A 24163-nucleotide genomic window follows, 5' to 3' on the forward strand; every position below is an offset into this window, starting at 1 on the left:
CATAATTATTGACACATAGCTGGCCAGCACTCATTTAAAAAACAAAAGTATGTGTGCGTGTGTGTGTGTGTGTGTGTGTGTGTTACTTACTTCCATTCTCACAGGATTTGATGCACATAAGGAAATACATATAATGCAAACGATTAAAATGTTGGAAGGAAGCTTTGTGAATGGAAAGGGAAAACAGGAAAAAAAGAAAGGATCACCTCTCGAAGCACATCCCACGTTGTCGTTCTGAAGGAACTGCTAGGGGAAGACCATAGGAAAGTGGAAGTGTTCGGGGGGGAGCAGGGTCAAACTATAGTCTTTACCCCTTACCAGGTGAGGTCGTGCAAGATGGAGCCACTGTCCCCAGGGTATATACAAAAACTTATTTGATCTGGTTATTTCTTTTACCTCCCTCAACAAAAGCCAGGGGGCAACCCAAGAGAATTTAGAAAGAGCCAAGTAGGGGGGAGTGTGGTGAAAAGTATTTCTTCCTGAAGGAAAAATTATCTTCAAATGATATCTGCAGCATTTTCTGATTCATATCAGGCAGATAGCTCTTCTTGGATGAAAGAGCGTTGAAAAAAATTAAGGAGAAAGGGATGAGTTCCCAGAAGTCCCCAGTTCACTTGAATTAGAGAAGCAACAGTACCAGTTTGAGAGCCCCCTTGGTTTAGGGACATCTGGGCCTGCATCTCATCGTGACCACTCGGAGTAAGAACGACCAACAAGAACCTCATCCAAGTTCCACATTAACCGGTTGGATGTGACACCAGGGTGGGAATTTGGATTGAAATCCAGAGTGCCAGTCAGGGCCCTGAGCCCCGGGGTGGAAGGACGGCTTTGCTCTGCGGCATAGCCCCACTGCGGTCCTCTCTACAGCAGAGCTAACAACGCCAGGTCTTGTGATGGGCAGACAACGTGGGGGCGTTTGTGGGGCATCTGGCTCTGTGCATTGCAGATGGCAGTCTGAGAAGGAAGTTTTTTCCCTTCTCCTTTAACCCTCTGCCCTGATAATGAACCTCTAGCTATACCTCAATTCTTGAAGAAATAATAAAAGCAGTTGATAATTTTTCTCCATTTGATGGAAGAGTTCCACCCTTCGATTTAAAATAACTCGATACTTAATTTCCTTTCAACATTTTATGCAGTTTTATCTTTGAGGGGCTTCTAGTCTTTACGTTTTTGTAAAGAGACTTGAATTCTGTATGAATGGCACAGCTCTGAACGAGTTTGAGAACCAATTCTGTAGTAGATGTTTTGCTTATTTATCTGTGTATCTTTTTGTTTTCAGTTTAGAGGATGAAGGAGAACAAAACTATGCGGTCTGCTCATCCAGGAGTTATAGCATTCTTTGTATTCTTTGAGGGAGAGTGGTGTGGATTGATCTGGAATGGAAGTGCTAACTATTAAAGAATGTAATCAAATTATTCAATAATAATAATAACAATAATAATAATAGGGACACTGCAAGTTCTAACGTCAGTGTTAGAAGGCCTGGCATTAAGAACTTAGCAACTCCATGTGTATGGCAACATTTCCAGGTTGTTGATCAATCATTTAGAACTTGTTTCAGTGGCTAAAATACCAGTTTGATTTTTAGGAATGAAAGCTTTACATTCTTTTTTTTTTTTTTAAAGATTTTATTTATTTAGTTGACAGAGATAGAGACAGCCAGAGAGAGAGGGAAGACAAGCAGGGGGAGTGGGAGAGGAAGAAGCAGGCTCCTAGCAGAGGAGACTGATGTGGGGCTCGATCCCAGAATGTCGGGATCACGCCCTGAGCCGAAGGCAGACGCTTAACGACTGCGCCACCCAGGCGCCCCTGAAAGCTTTACATTCTTATCAGTTCTAAGGAAGATGAGAATTGTGTAGCAGGCCAACTCTGTATCGATTCAGGTAAATATTGGTAGCTATCATTTATTGAGTACCTACTACATACTAGAAGGCAATATTCTACAGTAAGTGCCATTTCATCGAATCCTTATGACGACCCTTTTAAGTAGTTAGAAGCATTATCCTGATTTTGCAGATGGGAAAATCCAGCCTCTGATCCAATGTCATCTCATGGGATAAGTGTTCCTGACTTCCTCACAGCACCCTGGCCACTTACTACTCCTTTACCCTGCTTTAATTTTTACAGATTCATCACCACTGGGCACATCACATAGTTGTATAATTTATTATATATTCAATTTGTAATTAATAGAAATCTTGGCTTGCTGCAGATCCCTCCTCACCAGTGGCGTGCTGGAGCTGGTGTGAAGTGGCCGGTCTCTTCCCATCTCTGTGTTTAGTCATGTCAAGTTGGTGGCTTGCAATGGGCCATAATGGGAGTATTTCCACCATGGAAATTGGCAAATGCTAACAGCTCCCCAGTCCCCACTTCCCTAGGGCCGGTGGTTAAACAGATGGCAGCAGACCACCACTCCCGACCCCTCAGCAGAATGGAAGCTTCATGAGAGTCAAGCTTTTGTTTTGTTCATCGCTTTATCTCTGGTGCCATATGCCTGGCACGTCGTAGGTGCTCAGGGAATATTTGTTGCATGAGTAAAAAGTGACGAGCGCTTTTAAATCATACAGACCTGGTTGCAATTCCCTGCCCCTGTGTGGATTGTTCACAGGACACTTAATCTCTCTAAAGCTGAAAAGTAGGAGTTGAAATCCTTGCCTCTTCAGCAGAGAGTAAAATATCCCAAAGCCGGCATACATATCATCGAATCAGTCCCTGAATACTCTTTAGCTTTGGAATCTGCAGTTTGTCTACGAGGAGAAACTTCGAGGTGTAAGTAAAGTAATGTCATAAAGGCTTAGTGTGGTACCTGACATCTGGAAGACTTTCCGTTAATGGCATCTTCTTTCTCCTGTTCATTGGTTCTGTCTACATTTCACTCTGTTCCTGTATCCTTTCTCCCAAACTTCCCATGAATAAAATTGCCTAGTCGACTGGAGCTTTATCCCCTGCAGTTAAGTCAGGCTGTTAGCTTTCTAATGGGCTTTCCTGTGGGGCCCCAGACCTTCAATTAGGTTAAATGTGTCAGCCTTTCAGAAAGTGGCATGAAGTAGGCAGTTTGCTGCTGAGAAAAAAGTGCAGGTGTGGAAAAGTAGTTCCTAGTCTCCAGTTGGGAGCCAACCTCACTTGCACTGTTAGCTTGTCCAGTCTTGGGTCTGATCATCTTCAGCTGTTTTCAGTTAAAGTCAGGCTTCCTCACTTCAGGCCAGTGCCCCTGGTTTGTGCTTGAAGAGATTTCCAGAAGGTCCTATCCTCCTTCTACCCTGTGCGTACTCTGCCAGGTGCTCAGCAGCCCTGAGGCCTGAAGCCCTGGGAGCCCTAAAGGAGGGAAATGGAATCTCTTTTGGAGACTTTTCCCCACATGGAGGATGAAGAGCCCTGAAGTTTGAGGAAGAACCAGTCTTTCCATTTACTGAACAATCCAATGGCTAAAAACAACAGACCAGACATTATCCTGCCCTTCAGAGACCCCGTCTCTGGAAGGTTTGGCTCAGATACCCGTGATGACGCAGAAAAATAACAAAAACTCACAGGCCAGCAAAAACTGAGAAGGGATGACAAATGGCGGAACCTTGAAGGCGTTAACTGGTGACAGTAATGAGGCAGACATCACTGAGCTGGCGGACCTCACCAGGATGTTGCTCATGACACAGAGGGCCACCAGGAGGAGACCCCACCTTACCACCACCCCCCTTCAACCCTTGCCTGAAAAACAGAAAGTAATTTACACCTTTTTCATCATTAGCTCCTGACTCACACGCTTGAAACAAATTCCATCTGGTTCGTCTTTCTTTTCTATCCTTAGCTACTAGCCTCGGATGTGGGCCCTTCCTCATAGGGCCATCTCTTTGGGTTTTTTCCCCCATTGCCAAGTAGAGAAGGAAAACAGCAGACTATAACCAGATGGGAAATAGGGGGAAACTGGCATGCTTTCAGTACATTCTAGTAAATCTACTCCCCAAAAGCAAAGTGCTACAAGCAGGGCGCCCTGGCAGCTGCTCATGTTGGGAGACAGGATGCTTTCCATCTTGAATTGATTGAGAGTCTCTGAGGAGGAGGCGAACCTCACTAGAGCAAAGGTTCTGAGTTGGCCGGGAGCTGTGCCCTCAGCCAGTGCCCTCCCAGGGCAGGTGTGAGAAGGAGATCCGTCCTGTATGCAGGTGAGCAGAAAACAGAATCATTGTCAGTCTGCTCACAATGTCTGTTGAAAATCAACCATTGGTCAGGACAAACCTTTTCTTATTTAAGGTGAATAAGACAAAAAAAAAGACTTTGTGGAAAATTCCTACAGAACCAAGTAAAGTCAGCAGCTTCTGAAGAGCCAGAAAATCATCTATAGCAGGTCACAAAAGAGAATTTGGGGGAAACGTGTGGCAGCCTCTGCATACTACAAAGAGACATGGCCGCTCTGGAACAGGGACAGAAAAATGTAAGGAAAGAATGGGTTGGTAGGAAAGGCAACAGAAATAAAATTTTAAAAAGAGATGCAGTGAACTAGGAAAGGTTTTGAGGAAACAAAATTCCACAACAGAACTAAGATCCAAATTAGCAGGAGTATAAAGAGTATTAACGTGTGATAGGCTGAAAAATGGCCCCGAAAAGATATCTGTAGCCTAATCCCTAGAACTTATAAATATTATGACCTTATATGGCAAAGAACGACGTCACAGATGTGATGAAGCTAAGGATCTAGAAAGATGGGGAGACTATCCTGAATCGTGCTAAGTGCGATGCCAGGTATCCTCATGAGAGAAGCAAAGGGGGATTTGCTAGAAGAGAAGGTGCTGGGATCACGAAGGTGGAGACATGTCACGGGATGCTGGCAGCCGCTGGAAGCTGGAAGAGGCAAAGAACACGCTCTCCTCCAGAGCCTCCGCAGGTGGTGGTCCCAACGTGTTGATTTCTGCTCAGTAATACTGATTTGAGATTTCTGGCCTCCAGAACAGTGAGAGAGTAAATACGCATTGGCTTAAGTCACCAATTTTGTGATAATTTGTTAGAGCAGCCCCAGAAAACTAGCACAAATGCTGTGGGAAATCAAATCAGTGATGCAAATGGAGGGGAAGAAAATAACCAACCTTTAGAAGTGGTTCTGGAAAATACAAGAAAGAAAGAGAAAAATAAGAGACGAGGTTACAGACGTGGAAGACAGAACTGACAGCCCCTATTGGGATTATCGGTGTTGGTAATTACTGGAATCAGTGATCCGGCATCAGCTACCTCTCTGAGCTGCGGAGAGATTGGGTCTGAGTATAAGGTACTCACTCACCACGTTCTGAACACTGTCAGGGAAAAGAGGGCCACATCTGAGCCTAGCCTGGGAAACATAGAGAATAACAAGGACAAAAGGGGGGGAAATTCATGAGAATCCAAGCAGAGAAAAGAATAACAAAAATCCGGTTGGCTTTAGGCTTGTTCTCTGTAGCAGGGCATCTATGCCTATGGAAGCTGTGGGAAGATTAGAACACCTGGGAGTTTGTGTTGTCTTGTTTTTACTTCAGATATGTTCCTAGGCCCTGTATCACTCTGCCCTAGGTGGGGTCTGGAAATCTGACACATTAAAAGTTCTTCTGATTACCAAGTAAGTTGGCAAACCAACTGTAAAGTTTTGGGGGTTATGTTGTAACCCAACGATTTCACACTCAGCTGAGTTGTCTTTTGTGTATGAAGCCAATCAGGAAGACATTCTCGGACGTGCAAGGGCTTGGGAAAACATATGAACATGCTCCTTGCTTTCAAGCTTCCTTTAAAGATACGCTGTAGAGGTTCAAGAGATAAGCCACAGTATTGCTCAAGAAGAGGTAGCACAGGGGCTCCTGGGTGCCTCAGTCGGTTAAGTGTCGGACTCGGTTTTAGTCAGGTCATGAGATCGAGCCTCACGTTGGGCTCCATGCTCAGTGGGGAGACACCTGGAGAATCTTTCTTTCCCTCTGCCCCTCCCCCACCTTCTCTCTCTCAAAGAAGAAGAGGAGGAGGAGGAGGAGGAGGAGGTGGTAGCACAAGCCCGGAAATCAGTAGAACTAGAGAGCAACTTATTATGTACGTTTCATAATCAAGCAAACAAGAGTGTCAGAATTGTTCTTAAGACCAGCTACAGAACGGAGCAGCAGCAATGGGACTGTACTCTGGACCTAAACCATAGGGTATTGTTACAGGAGATCAAAAAGGGAATGGGAGATAAAGGTTTGTTGTGCTGCTTGTCTGGAAATAGGTTGGTAGCACAAAAAGTTGTTTCTTTCTTTATTCTAATTGTTAGAGAAGTGTTAAGAGCTAAAGAAAGGCCCTGAATAATATTAGTACCAATATCCAACATTGACAGTGGTTTACTCTGAGCTAAGCAACGTGCCAAGGACTTCCCCTGTGTCATCTATGGTCCAGGTCACAGGGGTGGATGCCAGATCCCTTCCCTGCTTCCCACCTGCTGTTCTTAAAGTTCTTAAGATCCTGCAGCCTATAGGTGGTACAGCTTGAACCCCAGGCTGACTGACTGCCCTTCCCTAATCCCCTACACTAATATGAAAACTTAAAGGCACACACTGGGAGATCAAAAAAAAAAAAAAAAGAAAAGAAAAAGAAAAGGTTCTAGAACCACTCAAACCCTGGGAAATAGAAAAGCATCATAAAATAGACCAAAAAAGACTATGGATAGATTTTAAAAAGCAGGAAATGTAGAGGGTACTTCCTTTAACTTCAGTACATTAGAATTATAGAAAATAAAAAATTACATAATTTAAAACCCAATTACTTAGAGATAGAAAAGTACAATCCAAAAAACTGTGGACTCCAATAAGAGACCAAAACAGCAGCTTCAGACTTGGTGGGAGGTAACAAGAAGCCTACATAATGAAATTTGAAACAAGGATGAATATTTACACAGAGAATGGATTTTTATTCATGGCTTGGTATATAAGAAATCTGAATAATGAGTACCTGACTCAAGAAGGTAAATAGAGAAACTAAAGAGAACAATGGAAACTTGGAGAAAGGAATTAATGAAGGTAAATGTTGACCTGCTTAATTAGGAAAAAAAAATGGTAGACTTGATAAATCCTGGACCTAATTTTTTCAGAGGACCAACAAAGTAGACTGATTTCTCACAAATCTAATTTTTTAAATGAGAAAAAATATCTACACACGTTAAAGAACAAGGAAGACAACATAACCACAGAAACAGAAGTGGTTTTTAAGTTAAAAGCGTTCACTAGGACCATTCTGTGCTCAAAATTTGAAAATCTGAATGGATTTGACAATTTTCTAAGAAAATTTCTAAGAAATGGAAATCATTGACTCAAGCAGTTGAAAACCTGCATAGAGTAAAAGCCATGGGATCGTCATTGGAGAAGCTTTCTGCCCACTGTTCGGCATGCTAGTTTTCTCTGACTTGCCAGGAACAGCCACCAGGCTGAACTCGGCATAGACGGTTCTGGAGCTGATGTTGCGGTTCAGCACTTGGCTTTGGGAAGGAAGGCTGAGAGGGCGAGCGTGTGTTTGGCAGCAGTGGGAGGAGATGCTGACGAGGACGTGTCTGAGAAAAGTGGTGCCCTCCCTGGGAGCCCGCTGTCTCTCTGCGGCCTGTGTGCACACCGCCAACCCCAGCCCAATGGCCGCTGTGTGTTCCCAGCCCGGAGCCCATGGCAGAAGAAAATATGGCCGAGGGAAAACAAGTCTGTCTTCAACATCCATGGCATCGTCTAAAATTTGATCATCAAGGGAGAACCCTTCCTTCCTTTGTTCAGGGGAAGTTAATGTGGAACCTTCTTTCAAAGAGAAAGGAGAAACATTCGGATAACTGGGTTGACCTAGTTTCTGAATTCGACTTTCGCGAATGTCCTAAGTGGCCCCATGGCCTGCGAGGGGACATAGGGATAGAGAGTGGTTGTCGTCTGTGGCTGCTGACTGTGAGTCCGTCTTCTCTCCGAAGTATGCTCTTGGGTCCCCTGTCCCTTGCTCAAAGGCTGCCTGGAGTGTACCCTCCTCCAGGTTTCTGCTGCCATTGCTGAGATTCGGATCTTGTCTCCTGGGGATGTAGGTGGAAACCCCTCCCTCACTTGCCTGGTTCCCAGTCCTGGAGACGGTTTGGGCTGGTCTGCTGGCTGCAGGGCTCGGGTCTCGCTGACTCCACTCTTGCCCCCACTCCTACCCCAGCCCGAGCCATTCCCACCAGACCTGTTTTACACCTTTATTGGGCATCTTCTGTATCTTGGGCTCTCGCTGACGCCACTGCCCTAACTCATCACTAGCTACTCCTTACCCTCAGGATACAGTTCAAACTCCTTAATGTGGCTTAACAAACCTTCTGAGTGGCCCGGCCCCACTTGTTGCTGCAGAATAATCCTTCAGCACCTACTCCACCCTCCAGACACTCCAGTGGTCCCTGGTCTGCGTTCAGTCTCTGGGCGGGGCCGGGGGGCATGTTCCCTCTACCTCCTGGTTCCTTTGCTCATGCTTGTCCTCCCACTCGATCTCTCTGCCTTGCAAACCCGTAGGCGTCAGCCCAGAAGTCACTTCCTGGGGAGCCTGCCAGCTTTGGGTAATGCGCTCCCAAAGAGCCTCCCGGCACCCAATGTCTGCCTCCTGAGAGTGCGTCCCATGGCTGACACATGTACCTGGTTCCTCCATCAGCCTCCAGAGTTTGAAGGCTGAGGCTGTGTTTGCTCATCCTGTATCCCCAGGGCCCATAGTGCCTGGTGCGTAGTACTTAACCCTGAAATATTTATTTCACCGTAGTGCCTGGTGCGGTGAGTGGCTGGCTCCTCTGTATTACAGATGCATCCTTCCTGCATGTAGCAATGCCGCTGTGTCTCATGCACTATAATGTGTCACTTCGTAAATGCAGGGGAAGCTCAGTGCCAGAATCCTCAGAGAAAGGGAGCTGCAGAGAATTCTTGACTCTGGCACCCCTTTAGGCTGTCATCTGTGTGGGCCGCATGAGTTTCAGCATAGCTGTGAGTTTGGCCTGTAAGTGTTTTTGCAGCACCCATAGAGCTATCTGCCTCTTACCTTATCTGCCTCTTTTCTGTGTTTTCAGGGGTCATTAAGATTCAGTCTGCAGCTCTAAGCCACCCCAGACTGCTGGGGGGGGGGCGGGGAGGGTGGTGGGCTCCAGCTTCTGTCTCTTCCACTTTGCTGCTTTTCTTGCCTGCTTTCGGTGTCTGCCTGGCCCTTTCCCCATCGCCATCTCTACATCCTTGATAGACGTCACTGTACCAGGCTCTACCCAGTGGAATAAGACCTCTGCCCTCAACTAGCTCACCTCCTCGTAGCTTAGTTACACAAACATTGCACGCATCCCTACCCAAGTGTTGTCCATTTTGACTTCAGAACTTGTCCTTAAAGTTGTCATTTTTCTAAGTAAATCACCGCTATCGGCGGCTTTTGTGTTATTATTTGCCTCCATTCTCAGTTGAGTGCTGAAAAAGAAATTGCTTGTCATTGAGACTTCTGTGAGATGGGAGCTCTGCTGTTTTCAGAGGACGGTGACCAAGCCCCAGGCCACCATAAAGATATGCCCTCTTTAGTCCAGCTCTGCCAGACTACAGAACCCAGGAGGGCCTCAGGGACACACGTCCCCGGGCACATGCCCAAGCAGAATGCTAGCCTCTGGGAGGGCAGGGACAGTATGTGTTCATCTCGGTCACCCTGATGCCTGGCAGTTTCTGAAATATGGGAATTCAATATACATTCGTGGAATTAGCAAGAGGACAGAAGGAGGAAGGGAAGGAGGGAGAGGAGGAGGAAGGAAGTGAGGGAAGGAGGAACAAAGCTGTCTCAGAGATGAGGGGGAGAAATGAGAGGGGTCAATTAGAGGATTTGGTAAAGGGGTTTGTTGCTGCTTCATAGGAGTGACATTTTGTCCCAGGGACTATCAATATCCGATTAGAAGACTCCGATAGCAGAAATCCTGAAATAAATACTCCCAACTTAGAGTGTTTCCCATTAGGAAGAAATAACATTAGGGTAGTTATGTAGCAGGAAACATCTCATACACTCTTAAAGACTACAGCTCTAAAGGGGAAAAAACCCACAGCTCCCTGAAGAAACCCAGCGTTACAAGCAGCCGGGGCAGCAACTTCTTATTGCCGTGTGTTGTTTCCAGTTTGAGACTCCAGCCATACAGATCTGAGTGTCTTTTCATCTTCTTCCCGTCTTCTTCCCCTGCCCCTAAGGCAATCTCATCTTGCATTGCTGTGTTTGAGTAGTGTGGGAATGCCCCTCTTTTTTCCTGCCCCCTCCCTATGTTAATACTCTTTGGCATTGGTTTTAGAGCAGATGCTAAATCAGTTTAATGTCACGTGGCCACTTGAGATTGGTTGGGTCTCACTGGAGTGTTGAGAAGGATTCTGAAGCTGCGTCTACGTTGCATGGGGGCAGAGTTCACAGAAAGAGGTGGACAGGGTTGGAGAGTGGCACTAGGCATGCCACGTATTTGCCACGTCCCCATTCAGGAGGAAGGTCAGAGCAGGGAGCAGCGTCCTTCAGGCTTTGACTTAAATGAGAATCAACTGATGTTGCCTTCATTTCATTTTCCCTTCGAGCCTGAACCTGTCGGTTTTCAGCTCATGTTCTATAATGGCTTGCGTGTAGTATCATTGCAAGCAGGGAGAAAAAGAGAGCTGACTATCTCAACAGTATTTAAACCTTTCCTCTAATCAGTTGATGTCTGATATCCGATCCTGGATCGGGCTTCAAGGCCATGGACAGGGGCAAGAAAGAGACTGCTGAAAAATTTCCCCTGGTAGGACTATTCTCCAGTGGTTATTTCAGAAGCAATTTAAGCTTCTGAAACTCGAGCTCCCCCTGGAAACCCCACACTGAGCATGTAAATTGCCATCCAAGTCAGTGGGCTGGAATTTAGATTCATGGGGAATCAGAATGTGCTGAGGAGTAGCCAGGAGCATGGACCGGCCTCCGGGCACGTCCCGTTAATGGCAGGCATTCACACGGATGCATGCGGTGCCTGTCACTTAGGGAAAACACGCGATCATCTCATGGGAGGCGTTCTTTTTCAGAGGGAGAAACTGAGGCCCGGCTGGGGAGCCAAGCTGGATTGGGTCAGCTGTAATATTGACTGGGCCCTGCTAGTCTGTCAGTCAATATTCCTTGACTACACTCATATGCCAGTTATAGACCCTGAAAGTGGGATGGCGAGAAGACCCTCGAGCCCCCCGCTGCGGGGAGCTTCCTTGCGGTTTGGGAAGAGACAGACAACGGCCCCTCAACACATTAGTGCTTTAAGGGACTAGCAAGTGGACTGAAGAAAGTAACACGTGATGATAAGGGTTGCTGCTTGACCTCTGTGCAGAGAAGGCTGCTTGGAGGACATGGCCTTCACATTTGACATGGAATGACACAGTATTCCAGAGTCAGTGCTGTAAAGATCTTGGGCAGGACCCAAGCCAGACCCACAACAAAACCAGTGTCCGAGAGATGAAGGAGAGTCAGTGTGGTTGAGCAGAGGGAAGGGCCAGGGTCCTGTCTTTTAGCTCCAATAGTCGCCAACTTGTTAGTGGCGGTGGTAGTGTCTTGTAAGCTTTAAAACTATTACGTACTCCCCCGAGTTGCTCTTGTGTAAGCCATTGCATTTGGTTGGACATGCTCGCTTAGTTGTATGGAGAGATTACAAAGAATTCTGTAAGTTAAAGTGAACATTATCATGAGCATAACCCCTTTGGAGGGAGGCTCGTGGTACAGGTGGGGCGTGGGGACATTTCTGTTCCACAGAAGCCAGGGGGGTTGGTCAGAGGCAGAGAACGCAGTGGCCGGTGACCGTAAGCAGATAGGCTTGGGGGGGAGGGAGCATCGCGCACCCTCCATGGCTGCCCTGCTCCGTAAACAATCTTGGCGAGCTCTCCTGCTTCCTCCCATGTGCGGATGGATCCAGCCTTGCGTCCACAAACACTTGAAAAGCAGCATGTCATGCGGGGGAGGATACCTTCCTTGTAAAACCTGCATCCCCTTCTGAATGCTCATCTCAGTTGCTGGCTGTAGTCCGGGCTCTGGCCCCGAAACTGGAAACTGGCGGGTTGTGTACATTGCACACCCCTGCTTTCCCCTTGCTCTCTTCCTCTGCTGCCCCTCTGTGTGTCGCCTTCTCCCCGGTCAAGGCTAGCCCAGACCCTCCTCCAGGAAGCCTTCCTTGTTTTTGGCCGGGGCCTGTCCACGTGGCACCATCACGTGGCACCCTGCAGCGTGTTCGGACTGTCTGACTGTGGCCTCCACGAGGCTGAGAGCTCCCGGGCAGGGCGCATGTCCTAGTCCTTGTGTACCCTTGCCCACCTGCACACAGTAGGGCTGGGTCACTGTGTGGTGCACAGCTGAGCAGGCGGTCTGCCTAAGGAGATTTTAGCTGTTGGCTTGTTAGCATCAAAAGGACATGAAGGGAAGATTAATACTGAGCATGGGCAACTGTCGTCTTCTTTATATTCCTCTGAATGTGTTCAGACTCCTTACGTGAAGCAGGTGTCATTATTTTTAGAATTTTTAAAAAAATTTTATTGATTTATTTGAGAGAGAGAGTGCGGGCACAAGCAGGGGGAGCAGCAGAGGGAGAGGGAGAAGCAGGCTGTCTGCTGAGCAGGGAGCCTGACGCGGGTCCCGATCCCAGGACCCTGGGATCATGATCTGAGCCGAAGGCAGACGCTTCACCGACTAAGCCACCCAGGCGCCCTATTTTTAGAATTTTTTATGGTGAGATGTACATAATATCGAATGTACTGTTTTAACCATTTATGAGTGTACAACTTACCCTGACGTGCAGCCATCACCACCATCCAGCTCCGGAACTTTTTGGTCGTCCCAAACTGAAACCCTGTACCCACCAAACAACAGGTCCCCCCTCTTCCCTCCACCCACCCCTGCAACCGCCCTTCTCCTTCCTGTCTCTTTGACTGTAGCTGGGCTAGCTATCTGATAGAGGTGGAATGAGACAAAATTTGTCCTTTTGTGTCTGGCTTGTTTCATTTAGCATCATGTCTTCACGCTTCCTCTATGTTGTAGCACGCTCTGGAATTTCCTTCTTTTTCAGGCGGAATAATAATTCCACATCTGTGTGTATGTACCACAGCTTGTTTATCCCCTGCGTCCGTTGATGGACAATTTAGTTGTTTCCACCTTTTGGCAGCTATGCACGTGGGTGTGCAAATGTCTGTTCCAAGCCCTGTCTTCAACTCCTCTGGGTATATGCCCAGAAGTGAAATTTCTGGATCCTATGATATAATCAGTTATACAATTTAGAAACATTTTTAATCGTTCTGACGTGGTCACTTCAATTCAAAGCAAAGGTTACTTTAGATGAGACTCAGCAGAAATGCAGGCTGACACGTCAGACTTCTGGTGACTTGGCTGATGCTCGGTGGCGTGAAATGATTTGTTCTCAAGCCTGGTTTCAATTTTTTTTTTCTTACAGCATCAAGCTTCTAGCTGTGCAGGAACTGCTTGACAGAGAGGCCCTGGAAAAGGTAAATACTTTGTTCTTACTACCCCACATTCACCAACTTAGAGCAGAGTGCCACACACAGGAAAAATTCAACTCCCTGTCCCCAGAGACAGCACTTACTGCAAAGTGGGTCTGTTATTTTGTGTTCCTAACAGTCAGTGAACCATGCAAAATTTTCATCCAAACTCCCTACATTGCTTATATCCTGTAACAAACTCAGCGTTGCTCAGTTCCTTCAGGGTTGTGTTGAAGGCGGAGGCAGCCTTTCTTTTCCTCTTAACACCAGGCACCGGACCAGACTCCTTGCTGGCCCCTTCACTCCCTTTCTGCCTGTGGGTGTTAGTTACTCTTTGGGCTTGTGGATGGTAGAATGGAGGCCCAGTGAAGTTAGGTCACGTGCCCAAGGAAAATGAGCTAAGCGGCAGAGTAAAGATTTGAGCCCCACGGTTCCATTTCCCAAATCTGTGCTTTTTCTGTTTAACAGGCAAGTTCATGCGTTTGATCCCCTTTTTAGGCTATTTGTGAGGGTTAGGAAACCCCCTCCCCACCACAAACTGGTGTTTCACTATGCCTGGAAAGAGATATCGAGTGTTTCGGCTTTCTGTGATCACGTCAAGCATGCAGCTGGGGATTCTTTGCGGGTTATGAGTTCAAGCTCTGTGTGCAAGGTGGGGTACGCTCTGGAAAACAGATCGGGCAAGACCAAGAGCCACCGCATGGGCCTCCCAGCTCATACCAAGCTGCTCTTCTGGGGTGGCTCCGTCTCTTCCTGAGCACGTAGCTACAGGTGCTAATTAGAATCTCTAATGTTAGTGTAAAAGGAAATGGCTAGAGATATAAACGCTCAAGCAATAGTATATTATTTATAGAATTTTAAATGTTTGGATTAGTGGTCAGTCTTCTGGTGGGCACTAAAGCAAAGTCTTTAAGCACCAAGCAGTGATGTGCGGGTAGGGAGCTGCTGAGCACTGGCTCCGAATTTAACATTCCTTCAGGCTCGTTTTCGTCCCGGGTGAAACAGGGATGATGCTGCTTGCCTGACCTCAGAGAGGCAACATGAGAACCAAATGAGTTAGTGTAGCGGAAGGGCTTTCTAAATTCCAAAGCACTCGACACATATTAATTCTTAATTACTTGTATTAATTCTTAATACATATCCAGCCATTGAAATGCACAAGGTCCGGCTCTAAAAGATATCCTTGGGCCAAATGACAATGTTGGCTGTGGATCGTAGATTAGATTAGAAAGTATGTCAGTGTGAACTTTCCCCGAAGTCGGTAACTGGCATGTGTCAGAGAATGGACTTATTCTCAGGAATTATACACTGATGTGTTTAGGAATAAAGGGGCATGCTGTTTATAACCTCTTCTCAAATGACTCAGAAAAAACTAATGGAGATATGTGTATATACATGTGAGCCGGGCACCGGGGGGAAGAGCACACATAGATGATAAAGCAAATGGGCCACATGCAGACAGCTGGCCCTTCTGCGTGGAGGAGCATATGAAGATTCTTTGTATGTTCTTGAAACCTTTAAAAAGTTACCTCTCCATAAACAATTTTCTTCTCAATATTCTCTACAGTTTTTTTGTTTTACTCCTTAATTTAAAAAAAACCCCAGAAACCATCAGACAGAGCTCATAAACATGGGGCGTCCATGTGCTAAGCTGTATCCATATAATAAAAACACAGACACCCTAAGTATCGATTAGGTCTTTCAGCGGTGTTAATACTTGATTTGGAGAAGCCGCACGGGCAAGCCAGTTTGGGGGTACTGACTGCTAGCGGAGAAGGGGGGTCAGGGCTCGCTGTGGGGGCAGCTGAGCCGCTGCGCTGCCCTCAGGGGGAAGTGATGAGGCTGCCACAGAGTGGGGTGGAGATTGTGGGGCTCAGGCAGCCTGGGCCAGAGCCGCCACCTCCTTCCGAACTGGGGCATCCTGGGTTCCGGACCCTCTCTGTGCTTCAGTTCTCCAGTCTATAAAGTGGAAATCTTTATCATCCCCAATTCACAGAGGTTTTGAGAAGATGAAGTAGACAGTCAATGTCGAGGGCTTGGTGTGCGGTGATCCCCAGAAGTTAGTGGCTGCACCTGTTATCCCTCCTCCACTTCCCCCTCCTCCCTCTTTCTCACCAGGTCCAATGATGGTTTTGTATTATTCCCCTGTCTCCATACATGACAAGTAGAATGATTTATGAGTGGTCTGAATATGCACAGAGGCCAGCTGGGAGCCAAGTTCACGTAGTGTCCGTCCTTCCTTCCTTCCTTCCTTCCTTCCTTCCTTCCTTCCTTCCTTCTTTTATTCATTCATTCATTCATTCATTCATTCATTCATTCATTCATTCATTCATACCAAGGCCTCTGTTGAGCTTTCTACGTGCCAGGCAAGTAGCAAACATTTTTAGGCAAGTCCAGAAGCAACCAGTTGACACAAGCTTGGTCGTCAGTGGCATTTTGAGTGACACCCGGTATATCACCTGGCATAACGCTACTTTTGCAGCGAGACTGGCCCGGTTCATATGCTAGAATAAGATGGGTTCCCAAAGAGCCTCGTGATGTATGGATTCTCATCCACCCGGACAAGTTAGAGAACCACCTAGAAAAGTTCCTAGTAAACTGCAGAGCTTTGCTACTCCAAGTGTGGTCTGTAGTTTCAGCAACATTGTAAGCTGGTTAGAAAGGCAGAATCTCGGGCTCCATCCAGACCCCCAATCAGTCAATTCTGCCCAGACCCATTGAGTTGTGTGCACTGAGGTCCAGGAAGCTGTCCTGAGGAGTATCATTTATGATCAGCGTCCCTGCTGTTGACTCACCCATCTGGATAGACAACCTCTGGGTGTCACATAGTTGTTTTGGTGGCCCGTTAAGCTCTCTCTCTCTCTTTTGTTTTCCACCAAAAAAGAAGTAAACATCATCATTCGGTTTGTCAGAACCCAGTTTTTATCTTTTGTTTTCCTGCTTCTTTCATTTAGAAGATAATCTTATTTAATTTAATAGGTAGAACCAGAAAGGCCTCAGTTAGACACACATCCTGCAAACCTCAAACCTCTTTGTCTTTGGAGCTGGGCTTCCAATGGCTGTCTGTTTTTGGGGTTTGCAAGACTGAACTCCCGAGATCCCGCCACGGTGGAACTGGTCGCCTTCCAGACGCAGACCCAAGTGCAGGAACCTGTTGCCCGTGTGCCTTTCTCTTACAGTATGGAAGCTGTTCGGGGGCGTGTCCCTCCCAAGTAGTGGTAGGTTAAATCCGACCAGTAAATAGTCATATTATGTAAAACATACTGAAAAAGGCTGAAGAGACACAGTGTGTTTTGGAGTCTCCTAGATACTAAGATTTCTAGTGCTTTTTCTCCTAATATTAGGCGTTGTTATTATGGTCTTAGTATTTCAGCTTCAAACTACCAGCCATTTGCCTGACTTCTCCTGTCCCGAGTTTTAGGCAGAGAGCCTGTCTGCTGTAACGCTGGTGAGGTTTTCCTGGTTTCCGCAGGGCCCGGGGCCAGCTCTGGGGAGGCTCGGAGAGCCGAGGTCCCCTCCCAGACTCACCCCTGTTTGGCTGCTGGACCTGGCAGGGGACCTTCCTTGGAGGCCCCAGCCCCTTTTTTCATGCATAAAACTGATCTCTCTGGTGCCCTCCCACCTAAAACACTTGGGTTTTACTTTCTCAGTAGATCCCTGATCACATTGTGAAGAGGGGAAAATTCTGCTTTTCATAGTCTGTTTTCTCCTATTTTCTCTGTTTCCCTGCCCCAGTGATCCTTACTGGGCTTTGGGACCTCTATGGCTAACATTTGCCCTACTCACCGCTAAAACGCACTTCCTGGGGAGATGTGAACCGTGAGCACGTACCCGGTGACCCTCACACACTCAGTAAGTTTCCGGTTTTTGCCTCTCCTAACACTGCTTGTCTTAAGTCAGGTGCAGTAGATTGGGGTGGACGTTAAGGACCCCTGGGGGGATTAGGTCTCTGAATTTCTCTTCTCTACAAATACTACAAAAAGTCATTTCCTGGACAAGTGTCAATCATTTGTCATTTATTTAAAAAATAACCTATAAGTCATATAATTAATGAGCTAAGTTTCTCTACCAATTTCTTGTCTTAAAAAACTGTTGGAACCATGAGATTACTTAATATGCACACCTGTCGGGACATGTGACATTTTGCTGACACAATGTTTTAGATTTTGCTGGGCTTTGTCGGCAAGCATCTCTCAGGTGCAGAGAGCAAGGACTGGTTCTGAGAAGGAGGCACACCGTCCTGTTCTCTCCGTTCTCTCTGCTGCAAGTGCAGGACGCTTTTGTTTTTCTGAACTTAAGGCACACAGACTTGTTTCCCAGGCTTTATAAACAGGCCCGTCTAATGCTTTTAAACGTGGCATTGCATGAAAGGAAATAAAAATATTGGTACAGCTTGATTTAGTAAGATCATTTTTCAATGACTCTTTCAAACAGCTTCCTGCAAAGCTGCAAACAATAGTTTGGCCGTTCACTCCAGCTGGAGGTCACCCTGTCGCTGGACGGGCCAGAGGGCAGAGCACCGGCTTACCCAACCCGGATTCAAGCCTGCCTGAAAAGCTGCCTGTGTGAGGTTTAGGCCACCCAACAGACGGCCATCAATGCGCTACCCCGGCCTCCACACCCGTGACTCAGCCATTAATCACAAGCTGGCTGAGCCCACGCTCCGTCCCCTGGAACCCTGGCTCGGAGGGTGCACAGACTGGGATGGAATCCAGCTCTGATGTTTACTAGCTGGGGGATCTCCTGGGCAAGTGATTGATCACAGGCAGTTTCTTTTTAACCTGAGGGGAGCTCACAGTAATACCTGCCTCCCTGGGATTTTTTACGAGAATTAAGTCAGATACCATGTGAGATAAAAGAGATTATGTATAGAGTGAGCACCAGAGTGATGGTGGCTAGTGCTGTCCCTGCTCCTGAGATTATCCCTGTTGTCACTGTCACCACCATCATCATCATCACTGATATCTTTTTTTTTCTCCTTTCTTGAGAAGCCCAACTTGAGATTGAGCTGATGCCATTAGAGGACATTGAAAAAGGAGTTACCACCCCTGCCCTCCCTTCGTTTGGCAAATTGTCCAGGACAAAAGGCCTGCCAGTTTTCCTGCCTGCTCTTGGATATTTTCCCTAGAATTGTAGCTTTGAAGCCCGGCTGAGTCTAGTCTTCCTACAGGTGGAGCCGATGATCCCTCAGGCCTCTTTTGGCACGTCACATGTGAGATGAAGTGTATACATTTCACCAGCAAGCCTGACACTAGAAAAATTGAGCTCGATATTTGCACATGGCTAGTCAGGGACTTTTGCAGCTGGACCCTAGTGATTTGAAGTTAGTAGCTTCCTAGGAACTTCCAGAAGGAAATAGGGGGTAAACAGTAGTCACGTGGGTGTGTGTGGATAACCTAAGGGTGCTAGTGCTCGTAGCCATAGCTGGTGAGCAGCTTTCCCGAGCACGTGCCCAGGTGCACACAGAAGCCTTGGCTCCAACATTACATGCTTTTGGAGGGGTTTTCACTGGGATTTGGACATCCAGTTAATTTAGTTCGTGCAGCAATTGAGCACTTAACACTGTGCCTGAGTTGTGCTGTATACCAAGGGGGATAAAGCTCTATAAATACACTCGAATGGCGTATATAGAATCTCAGGATGCCGGAGCTGAGGGAAACTGTTCAAACTGTGGAATCTAACCCTGTCGTCTTGCAGACAGGACATGGAGGCCGAAGGAGCTGAAGTGTCCCCTTGACCCAGGACCCATAGCAGTTGTTATGGAACCAGGAGTGACCCCAGTGGAGGGGCTGCGTTCCAGAGCTCCCTTCAATACGGCCGCTGCCTGTCTCCCATGATCCCGTTTAATCTGGACATTAGCTTTCGCAGACTTTGTGGAAGCTTCTATCTTCCAGGAGTGGGAGCTGACCCAGAGGGTCAGTTCCCGGCCAGGTGATGGAGAGCTGAGAATCAGGTCTTTTCACAGTATGACTCGTCGTGAAACAGACACAGGCACATAGTGTTTGTCTCCCTGCGCCCCTTTGGTCCAGCAGGGGAGCAGAGAATGTGGGCTGAGGGTTGGAGGACGAGGTGGTTGGAGGTTCAGGGCTCCGACTGTGGACAGGACCAGGGGAGCATCTGAGAGTGGTGTGAGGGCTGCGGGGGTCCAAGGCCCTGCAAGGGGGGGCACTAGAGAACATGCAGCAGACACACCCTCCACGCAGGCTCAGTGTCAACATGAATAGCTTCAGGAATCTTAACATAAAGTCTACTTAAAAATACCTTTTAAAAAATAGCACTCTGTCTTCATTTAAAAATACCAGAATGAGATTCTCCAGCTCCCTTGGTTTATTTTTTCTCCCATGCCTGGTCCTTCGTGTACTCTGAGCCTAATTCAAATGCCATCTTGAATGGTCAGTATTCATATGTCTGTTACTTTTTTTTCCTTTTTCTTAAGTGGGTAGTGTCTAAGCATGATTAAACTCATTGTAATCATGTTTCTGGCCACATCCCTTCCAGCAGGCAGCTGGTTACCTATCAGGAAGGAGAAACGGAGACCCCTGTGAAGGTCAGGCTCCCCCTGTTGGCTCTGTGGAGTCTGGCTCAGGCCCACCGCCGGGCGGCCACAGCCACCCCCTCACTAGCTCTGCTTTGCCAACTGCACACTTGGACCCCACCTCCGTTCTGGAAAGGGCTTTTGGCTGGGGTCCCTCCGGCACCTCAGCTGCCAGAAAATGGAACATCTTAGTGAATTATGGGCCAGGCTTCACTCATTTTTTTTTAAAAAAAGTGTTTTCTCTTTATTCTTTTAGAATCACCAAGATATCGTGTATTTTTAGGAGCTCCCACTACCTTTCTTTCTTTATGAAAGCTTTTATTTGAAGTGAGCAAAAAGTAGAGTTCCAAATATGGCTCTTAAATCCCCTTTAGCTTCCTTAACTATCAAAGAGACCCAAATTAAGCAAGAGATTCTTTTAAATTTATTACATTAGCAAAGTTTTTTAAACCACAGCATAGAATGTTGACGTGACGGTGAAGCCGGGGTCCCCATTCATTGCTGGCAGGGCTGGTGATGAGGCACTCTCCTTCCTTAAGCTCCTGGCAGCATGTTTTATCAGCTTTGAGATGCCCCTACCCTTTGGCCAGCGATCCCATTCCTGGAAGTGTATCTTAAGAAAATGACCCATAGAAACAGAAAATAATAAGCGTGTCATTATCATGCTTTGTAATTATGAATAACGAATGGCAGTTCAGTGCTCTGTGGGAAGGGAGGGGTTAAGCAACCTGTGGTAGCAGTCCCCAAACCTGCAGTGTCTGGCCTCTTGTCCTACTTTCCTCTTTGCTCATGTCCTATTTCTCTGCTTTCCTGTACTTGGAGTTTCTTTTACCCTATGTGGTCAGCCTTCATCCTTCCTCAGTGATCCTGAACCCTTAGGATCCTGGCCCCTGGCCCAGTTCATCTACTAAATCATGGCTTACCCTAGCCAGCTTCTAACTCAAAGCATTTATTGAAACGTTTTTTGTTTTGGGGTGTTTTTTTTTTTGGTTTTTAAAAAATTATGAACTAATTTTATATAGAACTTAAAAATCTTATAGGCAGTTATCCATCTTTGATAATTTCTTTATAACTCTTTCTGTTTTGGTAATGAATACCTAATGATTTTATGTTAACAAATATTTCATAAAATTTTGAAGCCATTTAGATACAATGCTAGGAATTTGGGAGTGGGTAAAGGAAAGAAATCATATCTGAAGCTTGTCTTGTCTAGGTAAGTCTGAACCCACTGCCGCCTTCCACCTGTGATGGGTTGTCCCTGGGGCCGTTCTTCTTGATGGTTCCATTACTTTGCCTTCATCCTCTAAATTAATTATTTCTTCATCTCCTAATTGATTCTGTATTTATAGAGGAAAAAAGGAGAAATCTTCTCATACCCATGTGGATTGCAAGCTCAAGCAGAGGCCAACACGAAGCCTATACCAAGAGCAGAAAGATAATTTCATTCAGGCTTCAAAGTGGAGGGGGCCTTGACAAATCACCACTCTCCGTGTTTTGCTACAAATTGTATTATCATCAGCTAGAGAGAGTTTGGCTGGCCCCTTGTCGTGGCTTATAAACGATGGGCTGGTCTAGTCCATGATTCAAACATAGCGTGTCCATGTTAATGTTTTTCCTGTGCTGACTCTTGGCTTGCGATGCCCTCTTGCCTCTTCAAGAGGGCATCTGGAAGGCTCCAGTTTTGGAAATGGCAGCATAGCTTATATCAGTAAAACCTTCACTCAGATAACAATGATCAACTCTGGGTAAAATGCAGACAGCTATTTGGAAGCACTGAGAGCTACCAAAAGCAGGTAGACACTGGAGAGCCATCAACCCTGGACAGAAGGAGCCAGCCCTGGGTGAGATCCACATCTGTTTGGCTTTTCCCCTGATCACCTTGCCTGGCCTGTGCATACAGCTAGAATTCAGACAGGAGATTTTTGGGGGGATATCATGAGTCTTCTCCCTCTCTTTTCTTTTTTTCTTGGTCAGTCTAGCTTAAGGTTTCTCATTTTTTTGGGGGGCTTTTCAAAGACCTTTTGAGTTTGTTGATTTTCTCTGTTATTTTTTTTTTTCTTCTATTTCATTCATTTCTACTCTGATCTTTCTTGTTTCTTTCATTCTCCTTGATTTGGGTTTAATTTACTCTCCCCTCTCTCCCCCCCAGTATCTTCAAGTGGAAGCTTAGGCTATTGATTTGAGATCTTTCTTCTTTACTGAGATAAGCATCTACAGCTAAAAATTTTCTTCTAAGCACTGCTTAGATGACTCCCATAAGTTTTGGTATGTTGCATCTTCATTTTCATTTGTCTCAAAGTTTTTTTGTTTCGCTTGTGATTTCTTCTTCTTTCTTCCCATTGGGAATTTACAAGTATGTTTAATTTCCACTCTTTTGTGGATTTCCCAAAATTCTTTATGTTACTGACTTCTAATTTTTTTCTATTCCACAGTGGTCAAGGAACATGCTTTACTTGACTTTGGTCCTTTTAAATGCATCAAAGCTTGTTTTATGGCCTAGAATATGATCTATTCTGGAGAATGTTCCATGTATACTTGAGAAGAAAGTGTATTCTGCTGTTGTTTGGCTGAGTGTTCTATGAATGTTTATAGGTCTGTTTGGCTTATATTATTGCTGAAGTCTTTTATTTTCTCTTAATTTTCTGTTTGTTCTAACCATTATTGAAAGTGGGGTATTGAAGTCCCCAACTATTGTTCCTTCTTTCAATTCTGTCAGTTTTTGTCTCATGTATTTTGGGGCTCTGTTATTCAGCGCATATATATTTATAATGGTTATGTCTTTCTGATGGAATGACCCTTTTATTATTATTAAATGTCCCTCTTTATCTCTAGTAACAGCTTTAATTTTAAAGTCTACTTTTCTAATATTAATCATTCCAGTCTCCTTATGGTTACTGTTTGCATGATGTGTTTTTTATAATCTTTTTACCTTCAACCTACTTGTATCGTTTAATCTTAAGTCTATCTCTTGTACCCAGAATATAATTGAATATTGTTTTTTACCCAGTTTGACAGTCTCTGACTTTTGATTGGGTTATTTAATCCATTCACATTTAATGTTATTATTGATACAGCTGAGTTTACAGATCCCATTTTACTTCTCATTTTCTAAATCTTACGTCTTTTTTTTTGTTCCTTTTCTCTTTTATTGCTTTCTTTTGCATTAAGTGAATATTTTCTAGGGTAACATTTTAATTTCCATAATGATTTTTTTCACTCTGCTTTTTGAGTTATTTTCTTTGGAGTTGCTGTTGAGTTTACCATATAAATCTTAATTTATCAGATTTATACTTTTTCCAGATTTGTACTAACTTAATTCCAATGAGAGATAAACACATTACTCCTGTGTAGTTGTATTCCCTCTTCCCCTTTCTGAGCTGTTGTTACACATGTTACGTCTAACTACTGTACTACAGACCCAGCTATACATTATTATACTCGTTACTTTATATGCTTGTATGTCTTTTGAAGAAGATGATGAGAGAAGAAAGGAGAACAATTATCTATTTATAGTATTAACTACATTAACCTTCTTATTTACCATTTCCAGTTTACTTCCTTCGTTCCTGTGGATTCACGTTACCATTTAGCATCATTTTCTTATTGGCATCATTATAATACACACACACACACACACACACACACGCAAATGGATGGATGGATGAGTGAGTGGGTGATGGATGACTGGATAGATAGATGGATATGTGGATACATGCATACTACATGCATACATACACAGTTGGCAGGCAGACAAATAGAATGTACCAGATTGCCATATAACAATTTATTTACTGCTATGAGTCATGATCAAAATGTTTGAAAACTGCTGTCCTGCACTATTTGTTGGCTTGGAGGAGGGGACGAGGCTTGCTCTGGGGTTTTTTTCAGTACTGGAAAGGCTTGCCCTTAGGTATATCCTGAGCACTTTCCCCTCAGACCTTGTTAGTGTCTTGACTCTATCTTGCTTCTCAACAGAGAGAAAACGTGCTGGACTCACTGCATTCCCTTCAAAATTGTTACATGTAGCCACCACCTTGTACAAACACTCACATTGCCATGGTGACAGGAGTTACATGCAACTTCCTGTCTTATTTAGTCCACCCTCAAATGCTTCTGTTATCAGGAAATGCTAACAATGAGTTGGTGCTGAGAGAGAACTTTCAATTCACTTTTTTAGAGA

The 24163-nt window shown here is 45.6% G+C and overlaps 1 protein-coding gene across 3 annotated transcripts in view; it reads left to right on the forward strand.

Moving 5' to 3' along the window:
• EEPD1 (endonuclease/exonuclease/phosphatase family domain containing 1) overlaps positions 1-24163 on the forward strand; it is a 158436-nt gene that overhangs the window by 106536 nt on the left and 27737 nt on the right. For all 3 annotated transcript variants that reach the window (XM_034670469.1, XM_002918652.4, XM_011224196.3), the window contains one exon: positions 13403-13454. In XM_034670469.1, the coding sequence (XP_034526360.1) occupies positions 13403-13454 (52 nt within the window). The remainder of the gene's footprint in view (positions 1-13402; positions 13455-24163) is intronic.

The sequence above is a fragment of the Ailuropoda melanoleuca genome, chromosome 1, assembly GCF_002007445.2.
Source record: "Ailuropoda melanoleuca isolate Jingjing chromosome 1, ASM200744v2, whole genome shotgun sequence".
Taxonomy (NCBI): domain Eukaryota; kingdom Metazoa; phylum Chordata; class Mammalia; order Carnivora; family Ursidae; genus Ailuropoda; species Ailuropoda melanoleuca.